We start from the raw sequence: 9,877 nt of genomic DNA, 5'->3' as shown, positions 1-9,877 counted from the left end.
CGATTCCCACGGGGGACCAGTACGAAAAAATATATATGCATTCACTACTATAAGTCGCTCTGGACAAGAGCGTCTGCTAAATGACTAAAATGTAAATGTAATGTAATTCCAGCGCTTCTAGTGTTAAAATACTCCTTTCGAAATCCCCACTTCTCCTTTCGAAATCCCCACTTGTTATGTGGTTCGTTTCGAAAGCCCCCACTTTTCCTAAGAGATGCTCTGCACTGAGAGATTACATATCAGTAGGTGGCAGCACAGAGACCCTCGGGGACCTATTGGAAATAGGCGGGGTTTAGCCATAATTATGACCTTGTGGCTGTGGTAACTAATGACAGCCGTCTGCACTAACGTTGGTCGCTAGCTAGCTTGTCCTCTTCGCAGTGGTAAAAGCTGTATAATGTTCTTACTACCCGTTTGTCTTGATTCATAAACATGTCTGCAAAAGGAGCAGGAACGAGGGGTTTTTATTTCAACACTGTATTGTCCCTGGCGCGCTCTTTGGCCGCACACCGCCCAGCGCCGATAGATAAGGTGAGTGATGTTATTAGCGTTGCCGTAAAGTAAACGTATGCTAACTAGCTAAGTTGTCTATACGGTTCCGTAAACATTATTTTTTTTACAGTATCGCCACAGAAAAATATACATTTACAAAAAAAACGTTTCGCTATGGATAACGTTATATGGCAGTGATATGCGATGCTATCGAAATTAGCTACTAGCTAATTATTCGTTTTCCAAGAGCTGCACACGGCTGTTGGACAGCAATGCTAGCAACTGTAGACATTCATTCACAAGTAGAGGCCCTTAGTTAATTGGCTTGTAATTTCACACCGGAACACGACACAACAACTAGGCAGTTTTACATACTGACAACCTAGTTTAATAACTGTAACAAATCACTTGCTAACTACGCGTTTAGCTATCTGTCCTGTCGATTATGATATGGTGGATTGTCATTCCATCAGAATGAGGAAGTTGGCATTTCCATTAGTTAGCCAGCTCTCAAACCTCAACCAAGGTAACGCCCCAATTTATTTTTGGTCATTGATTGGTCACTATTTACTTGGAATGTTTTGTGTTCTTTATTTCAATCATAAGGTCTATGATTTCAACAGACAGTTTGCTCATTTGCCTTATATCACATTACATCATGTTGATTCAGGTGTTGGGAGGAACTTTCAGCCAAACTTTAGGCAAAACTGGAAGTCATCAATGATGTTGCTCTGAATGGTCTCTGTTTTAAATTGTGTACAAACGCATATACTGTATATACAGTACTAGTCAAAAGTTTGGACACCTACTCATCAAGGGTTTTTCTTTATTTGTACTATTTTCTACATTGTAGAATAATAGTGAATACATCAAAACTATTAAATAACACATGGAATCATGTAGTAACCAATTTGTTCAACAAATCAAAATATATTTGAGATTCTTCGAAGTCGCCTGCCTTTGACAGCTTTGCACCCTCTTGGCATTCTCTCAACCAGCTTCACCGGGAATGCTATTCCAACAGTCTTGAAGGAGTTCCCACATATGCTAAGCACTTGTTGGCTGCTATTCCTTCACTCTGTGGTGCAACCCATCCCAAACCATCTCAATTGGGTTGAGGCCGGGTCATCTGATGCACCACTCCATCATTCTGCTTCTTGGTCAAATAGCCCTTACACTGCCTGGAGGTGTTTTGGGTCATTGTTCTTTTGAAAACAAATGATAGTCCCACTAAGCGCAAACCTGATGGGATTAGGGCTGGGTGATTAAAAATTTACGGTATTTTATGTTTTTTAATAATAAAAGTTCTACCTTTTCTTTGAGTAGTGCGTGACCCTAGGGTGGCATCACATTATTCTAAGTGATTTCAATGGATCTTTCTCCATTCTTATTGCTTTATACTGTTCAACTCCAAAAAAGTCATCATTTTCATCAATTTCTGCATTTAAGATCATTTCCACATTGCCACATAGGGATGCACGATATGGGCAAGTAATATGGGCCTTATTTTTAACCTAATGTTGCAATTTGACCTGCGATTTAGAGCAAAACACTTGGGTTAACTGTTGGAATCATGGGAAGAATGTATATTCTAATTATATAGTTGGAATATAATAGTAGGCACTTTTAATAGTGTTTGACATGACAACGAATGAAAATGCCAGGGAGGAGTTATTGTGACAGGATAGGTACTAATGTGTTGATAGTTTTTTCCGAAAGGACCCTATAATCTTTGGCTACATTGAATGTTTTCTCTAAGCTACTTCATGTAGCTAACCTATTCTTGCTTTGCGTTTACCTCTTTAATTTAGAAGACACTGTTGCACAAACATGCTGATTTAGGTCTACACAATCACTGGTATTATCAGGCTGTATAGTTAATTATGCTTGCTCTTAGTACATTTTATTAGCTAGCTAGCGATTAGCATCAGCGGCTAACACGATTTAGGAACAGCTTGCTAAGAAAATACAAACTAGCTGTTTGCAGATGTAAGAAACACGAGCTAATAGTGTAATTATAGAATTCTATTAGATTTATATTAAGAAGCAAAGTGACAACTGCATTGTTGTCATCAACAGTGTTACATATGCTGCATTGACCATGCAGACTGAACGCGTCCTTTAGTTGAGGAACATCAAATGCGCTCCTTGAGTGACAGGGGGCGTGGCTATGTCTGCGTGGAAAGCGGCATAGAGAAAGTGGAGAGATATGACTCAAGCTGGGAAGTAAACTATAAAAATGGGCGTTATGCACTGCATATCACATTTAACAAACCAAACATTCAAATATTGGTATAGAAGGTAAAGTAAAAACGGTATACTGCCCAGCCCTGGATGGGATGGCATATCGCTGCACTGACAGTGTCACCAGCAAAGCACCATCACACCTCCTCCTCCATGCTTCAAGGTGGGAACCACACGTGGAGATCAGCCGTTCACCTACTCTGTGTCTAACAAAGACACAGCTGTTGGAACCGAAAATGTCAAATTTGGACTCATCAGACCAAAGGACATATTTCCACCGGTCTAATGTCCATTGCTCATGTTTCTTGGCCAAAGCAAGTCTCTTCTTCTTATTGGTGTCTTTTTAGTAGTGGTTTCTTTGCAGCATTTCAACCATGAAGGCCAGATTCACCCAGTCTCCTCAGAACATTTGATGTTGTGTCTGTTACTTAAACTCTGTGAAGAATTTTATTTGGGCTGCAATTTCTGAGGCTGGTAACTCTAATGAACTTATCCTCTGCAGCAGAGGTGGGTCTTCCTTTCCTGTGGCGGTCCTCATGAGAGCCAGTTTCATCGTAGTGCTTGGTGGTTTTTGCGACTGCACTTGAAGAAACAAATTTCCAGAAATTTTCAGGATTGACCATGTCTTAAAGTAAAGATGGACTGTTGTTTCTCTTTGCTCATTTGAGCTGTTCTTGCCATAATATGGACTTAGCCCTATTTGGTAAAAGGCCATCTTCTGCATACCATCCCTACCTTGTCACAAGACAACTGATTGGCTCAAACACATTAAGAAGGAAAGATATTCCAGAAATTAACTTTTAAGAAGGCACACCTGTTAATTGCAATGCATTCCGTTTTCCACGGACATTCAGAATGGTATGATAAAACCATAGAGATCCTATTAAATGACCTTGCTATTGCAACCATGGCAAGTACACTAGTCTTACTACTGTGCCCTAAAGGTCCAGAATTCTGGGTAGAAAACTTTGTACACTTATGTACACCGAGGTTAGAATGATATATTATACAGTTGAAGTCGGAAGTTTACATACACTTAGGTTGGAGTCATTAAAACTCGTTTTTCAACCACTCCACAAATTTCTTGTTAACAAACTATAGTTTTGGCAAGTCGGTTGGGACATCTACTTTGTGCATGACACAAGTAATTTTTCCAACAATTGTTTACAGACAGATTATTTCACTTAGAATTCACTGTATCACAATTCCAGTGGGTCAGAAGTTTACATACACTAAGTTGACTGTGCCTTTAAACAGCTTGGAAAATTCCAGAAAATGATGTCATGGCTTTAGAAGCTTCTGATAGGCTAATTGACATCATTTGAGCCATTTGGAGGTGTACCTGTGGATGTATTTCAAGGCCTACCTTCAAACTCAGTGCCTCTTTGCTTGACATCATGGGAAAATCAAAAGAAATCAGCCAAGACCTCAGAAAAAAATATTGTAGACCTCCAAGTCTGGTTCATCCTTGGGAGCAATTTCCAAATGCCTGAAGGTACCACGTTCACCTGTACAAACAATAGTACGCAAGTATAAACGCCATGGGACCGCGCAGCCGTCATACCGCTCAGGAAGGAGATGCGTTCTGTCTCCTAGAGATAAATGTACTTTGGTGCGAAAAGTGCAAATCAAGCGCCGGACAACCGCAAAGGACCTTGTGAAGATGCTGGAGGAAACGGGTACGAAAGTATCTATATCCACAGTAAAAGGAGTCCTATATCAACATAACCTGAAAGGCCGCTCAGCAAGGAAGAAGCCACTGCTCCAAAACCACCATTAAAAAAAGCCAGACTACGGTTTGCAACTGCACATGAGGACAAAGATCGTAATTTTGGAGAAATGTCCTCTGGTCTGATGAAACAAAAATATAACTGTTTGGCCATAATGACCATCGTTGTGTTTGTAGGAAAAAGGGGGAGGATTGCAAGCCGAAGAACACCATCCCAACCATGAAGCACGGGGGTGGCAGCATCATGTTGTGAGGGTGCTTCGATGCAGGAGGGACTGGTGCACTTCACAAAATAGATGGCATCATGAGGCTGGAAAATTAGGTGGATATATTGAAGAAACATCTCAAGACATCAGTCAGGAAGTTAAAGCTTGGTCGAAAATGGGTCTTCCAAATGGACAATGACCCCAAGCATACTTCCAAAGTTGTGGAAAAATGGCTTAAGGACAACAAAGTCAAGGTATTGGAGAAAGCCCTGCCCTCAATCCTATAGAAGATTTGTGGGCAGAAGTGAAAAAGCGTGTGCGAGCAAGGAGGCCCACAAACCTGACTCAGTTACACCAGCTGTGTCAGGAGGAATGGGCCAAAATTCACCCAACTTATTGTGGGAAGCTTGTGGAAGGCTACCCTAAACGTTTGACCCAAGTTAAACAATTTAAAGGCAATGCTACCAAATACTAATTGAGTGTATGTAAACTTCTGACCCACTGGGAATGTGATGAATGAAATGAAACCTGAAATAAATCCTTCTCTGTACTGTTATTCTGACATTTCACATTCTTTTAAAATAAAGAGGTGATCCTAACTGACCCAAGACAGGGAATTTTTACTTGGATTAAATGTCAGGAGTTTAAATGTATTTGGCTAAGCTGTATGTAAACTTCTGACTTCAACTGTATGTGTGACTGTGTGATTTTATCACTGGATTTGTATCTCTCTCTGCTGTGGTGGTGAGTTGACATTAGGCTGTAATCCTCCTCACTGAGCTTAAAGGCTGATCCTCGTTAGCTAAGCTAATTAATGCTAAGGGCTAGTTGTTTGGCTCCTCGCCAGGAGTGCAGTCAAGCTGTCAATGCCATGGTTACTATGCGGTATAGGATTCTTCGTGTTGTTTTTCCTGAAGGCCATGGAATCCAGGGGTACTTTACTATCTTTATCTGTAAAGCTGGAGCAGAGGCAAGCGGTTAGCCTCTCGTGAATGTCAGTTGGCCTTGGAAGAAGTCACCTTGCCCTGTATTAGCAGTTAGGGTATTTGTGAAGGTTAGGACTGATGGTTTGATTAGTCAGCCACAAGCCACTTGTTTGCTGTTTATTCTTTGTTTCAGGTCCAAAAGCTCCAATGCATGTGTCCGGTGGACTTCCGAGGGGTGTTCCAACTGGACGAGAGGAGGAGGGATGCGGTCCTAGCTCTGGGTATCTTCCTGGTCAAGTCTGACCTACAGGTACATTGAACTGGAGCAGCGAGGCCTTCTCTCTGACACTGTTAAGGGTTGCATTTATATCCTGCTTTTTACGGGATGGATGTTCCCTGACCACCTCAGGACCAGTAATTGGCTCCTATCCATAGTACCTTCTGTGCTCCCCTTAGCTGTTTAATGGCCTTTGCTCGAGTGGTTTGTGAATTATGTTTTTATTGTAGCACAAAGACTCGATCGTCCCCTACCTGCTGGGGCTGCTGAAGGGACTTCCCAGAGTCCAGTGGATCGAAGAAAGCTCTGGAAGCAAAGGGCGGAGTAAGGAGAGATGCCAGCATTTTGTCTCTCACACCAGTCAATATGATGTCTAATTCCACCTTTCTGACTGGTTGATCTTTCTTCTTGTCCTACAGATATCCTTCCGGTGGCAGAGAACTTCTGCTTCTGTCTGGTCACTCTTCTCTCAGACGTGGCTCAGCGAGATGACACCCTGCGAGGACAAATCCTGGAGGCCGTCATGGACATAATGCAGGTCCTGCTGGACATCTGCTTGAACTCAGAGGGACATGATAAAGGTACCAGCATGCTCTCTGTTCCACCATTTCATGTTCCCCAGTGTTTCATGAATATGCTAGTTACTGGTTAGTTATCTTGTTGTTGTCTCTTGTCCTCACAAACTTTGATACCAGTATGTGGAGACAGGTGAAAGGCTGCCCTTTTCATTGTCATTCTGGCTTTCTTTGTTCTCCCTCCCTCCCAAGAATACCTGTGCAGGTACACTGTGCCCTGCTTGTTGGGTGTGGCCCGGGCCTTTGGTCGCTATAGCAACACGGAGGAGCCCCTGCTGTCCAAGCTGTTTCCGCGGGCGGAAGCCCAGCCAGTGACCACTGGCAATGATGTCGACCCATCACGACGGCGCTCCTTCAACGACTTCCGCTCCATCATGCCGGCCTCACTGCTCACAGTCTGTCAGGGAGACACCATCAGACGCAAAGGAAGCTCCGTGTCCAGCATATCACAACAGGTACTATTACTATACTAGACCAGTGGTTCCCAACTCCGGTCCTCCAGTACTCCCAACAGCACACAGGTTTGTTGTAGCCCTGGACAGACGTTCCTGATTCAACTCATTGAGGACCTCATGATTAGTTGACAAGTTGATTTAGGTGTGCTTGTCCAGGGCTGCAACAAGAATGGTGTACTGTTGGGAAGCACTGTACTCTACTACTACTACTACTACTACTACTACTACTACTACTACTACTACTACTACTACTACTACTACTACTACTACACCATATTACTACCATTCATTCTCATCAGGGAGACACCATAAGATGCAAGGGCTCCTCCTTTACTATTTCTATATCACTACAGAGAATAGAACTGTACTACCATAGCCTGCCACTAGAGGGCAAAGGAAGCTGTTATTTGAAATGTCTGAAAATGATCTGTTCCTCTGTCTGTAGGCCAGTCCAGAGAGAGCAGGACTCACCCCCAGCTCCCCAGCTGACCCCTCAGCACAGTACTTTGAAGGTAAGAATATATTAGACAGGTAATATATTTCTGAAGTACTTCAGTTTATTACTAAGTAGCCTGTGTCTCTCTTTTTTGACTTGTACCTTTTCTCACTCTCCCCCTCCTGCTTTCTCTCTCCAGGCTCCTATCTCCCTGATGGTAGTGCTGTGGACCCAGACTATTACTTCTCCACCATCAGTTCTAGTTTCTCTGTGTCTCCTCTGTTTACGGGTAGTGCCCAGGGAGAGTTCGACGTCCCTCTGGACGTTCTGCGCCAACTCCTCAACATGGTCAGTACATAGAATAGAACTATAGAATTAGAATGGTTAGAACATCGTTTATCAGAATTCCTTTCTGAGTGTTCTGTTTGCATTTTGCAGGTTGAGCAGTTTGTCTCTGAATCCTTTCTGAAAACATTGGATAACACCCTGCAGGAACTTCTGGAGGTAGGTTCATTTCCCCTCTATTTGAATGAAAGTGCTGTCCTGTGTACTCCTCAATGTTACATCATGTTTGTTGTGTTCTCTCCATCTAGTTGAACCCAGGTATGCACCTGCACTATAGGACCTTCAGTGATCCTCTGTATGTGACCATCTTCAAGATGCTCAGAGACACGCTGTACAACCTGAAAGGTAACAAATACACTGGTCTCTCACTTTAACCTTTACTATCACCTGATTATTCTGAAGCAGTTCAGTAGAGTTTATTACATGTGTTTATTACTGTGCTACTAACATGTTTTTGATGTTGGTGTGATGGTGTTCCCAGACCTGCAGACAGGCTATGTGAAAGAGGTTCATGACTTTGTGCTGAAGCAGTTCAGTAGTAGCCAGTCAGAGCTGCAGAGGATCCTACATGATGTAGATCACCTCCACAGTGAGCTGAGTCCTCTGAAGCTACGCTGCCAGGCTAACGCTGCCTGTGTCGATCTCATGGTCTGGGCTGTCACTGAGGAGCAGGGTACGAGTGTGTTTGTGTTCAAACGTGTGTGTGTGTGTGTGTGTGCTATCCGTGCGCATGTGTTGTAAAACATTGGGTCATTCATTTGGAATGCATTTGCCATGTGTTGAAAAACATTGGGTCATTCATTTGAATTGAACACCAAACCAACTGTTGTTCACGTGTTTTGCTTTGATCAGGAGCTGAGAACTTGTGTACCAAGCTGTCAGAGAAACTGCAGTCCAAGACGTCCAGTAAAGTTATCATCGCTCACATTCCCCTGCTCGTCTGCTGTCTACAGGTCGGGCCTGTAATGTCTTCACAATACTGTGTTGATAAGAGCGCCATAATACCAGTATTATTATACCTAATCACATTTTTTTGTGTGTGTAGGGTCTGGGTCGTCTGTGCGAGCGGTTCCCGGTGGTGGCCCACTCTGTCACCACGTCTCTCAGAGACTTCCTGGTGGTCCCCTCTCCTGTCCTTGTCAAGCTGTACAAGTACCACAGCCAGAACACCACAGGGACTGGAGAGATCAAGATCCATGTGACCAATGAGCACTCCCAGTCTACGTTCAGTGCTCACGCTAATAAGAAGAGCCAGCCCTCCATGTACGAACAGCTCCGAGACATCTCCATTGACAACATCTGCAGGTGAGGAAAGACAAAATATTGTATGTGAAAAGGAGAGAAATATGAGCAGTGTTTGCTCCGTGGTAACCAATTATGCCATCTCTTTTCTCCTCCCTCTCCCTTCTCTCTTTCTCTGTCTCCTCCTGCTCTCTGTCTCCTCCTGCTCTCTCTGTCTCCTCCTGCTCTCTCTGTCTCCTCCTGCTCTCTCTGTCTCCTCCTGCTCTCTCTGTCTCCTCCTGCTCTCTCTGTCTCCTCCTGCTCTCTCTGTTTCCTCCCTCTCCCTTCTCTCTTTCTCTGTCTCCTCCTGCTCTCTCTGCCCCCTCCCCTCTCTATCTGCCCCCTCCCCCCCCTCTCTATCTGCCCCCTCCCCCTCTCTCTCTGCTTCTCAGGTGTCTGAAGGCAGGTCTGACTATGGACAGTGTTATAGTGGAGGCTTTCCTAGCCAGCCTGTCCAACCGTCTCTACATCTCTCAGGAGAATGACAAGTAAGTATTTCATACCTGAGCCCTCCAATATTACCAGTTAGTGTACTTTACTTATTGACAGGCTGGCTTACCTCTGAGAAATAACTGTCAGTGAAACCTCAGGTGATCTCGCTAGTTAGAAAGACTCTCCTGCAGTGATTGACAGCTGCTCTGACCAATCCCCAGGTCCGTGGCAATGACTGACAGCCCCTCTGACCAACGCGTGTTTCTCTCTCCCCCAGGGAGGCCCACCTGATCCCAGACCACACCATCAGAGCGCTGGGTCACATCGCGGTGGCTCTGAGGGACACGCCCCGCGTCATGGAGCCCATCCTGCAGATCCTACAGCAGAAGTTCTGCCAGCCGCCTTCACAGCTAGACGTACTCATTATAGATCAGCTGGGATGCATGGTCATCACTGGGAACGTGAGTCTCACACACACA

The 9,877-nt window shown here is 44.1% G+C and overlaps 1 protein-coding gene across 1 annotated transcript in view; it reads left to right on the top strand.

Annotated features, from left to right (window-relative positions):
• Positions 1-310: 310 nt before the first annotated feature.
• The window catches only part of LOC115149282 (phosphatidylinositol 4-kinase alpha), a 32,742-nt gene continuing 23,175 nt past the window's right edge, over positions 311-9,877 (top strand). The window contains exons 1-14 of the mRNA XM_029692002.1: positions 311-531; positions 5,791-5,907; positions 6,105-6,198; positions 6,294-6,455; positions 6,642-6,904; positions 7,350-7,416; positions 7,540-7,688; positions 7,779-7,844; positions 7,934-8,030; positions 8,167-8,358; positions 8,538-8,638; positions 8,731-8,990; positions 9,359-9,454; positions 9,676-9,859. Coding sequence (XP_029547862.1) covers positions 433-531; positions 5,791-5,907; positions 6,105-6,198; positions 6,294-6,455; positions 6,642-6,904; positions 7,350-7,416; positions 7,540-7,688; positions 7,779-7,844; positions 7,934-8,030; positions 8,167-8,358; positions 8,538-8,638; positions 8,731-8,990; positions 9,359-9,454; positions 9,676-9,859 — 1,947 coding nt within the window. The 5' untranslated portion in view covers positions 311-432. The remainder of the gene's footprint in view (positions 532-5,790; positions 5,908-6,104; positions 6,199-6,293; positions 6,456-6,641; positions 6,905-7,349; positions 7,417-7,539; positions 7,689-7,778; positions 7,845-7,933; positions 8,031-8,166; positions 8,359-8,537; positions 8,639-8,730; positions 8,991-9,358; positions 9,455-9,675; positions 9,860-9,877) is intronic.

Source organism: Salmo trutta, chromosome 15 (genome assembly GCF_901001165.1).
Source record: "Salmo trutta chromosome 15, fSalTru1.1, whole genome shotgun sequence".
In the NCBI taxonomy this organism is placed as follows: Eukaryota; Metazoa; Chordata; class Actinopteri; order Salmoniformes; family Salmonidae; genus Salmo; species Salmo trutta.
The sequence above is the reverse complement of the archived record's forward strand: the minus strand, read 5'-3'. Positions and strand labels throughout refer to the sequence as shown.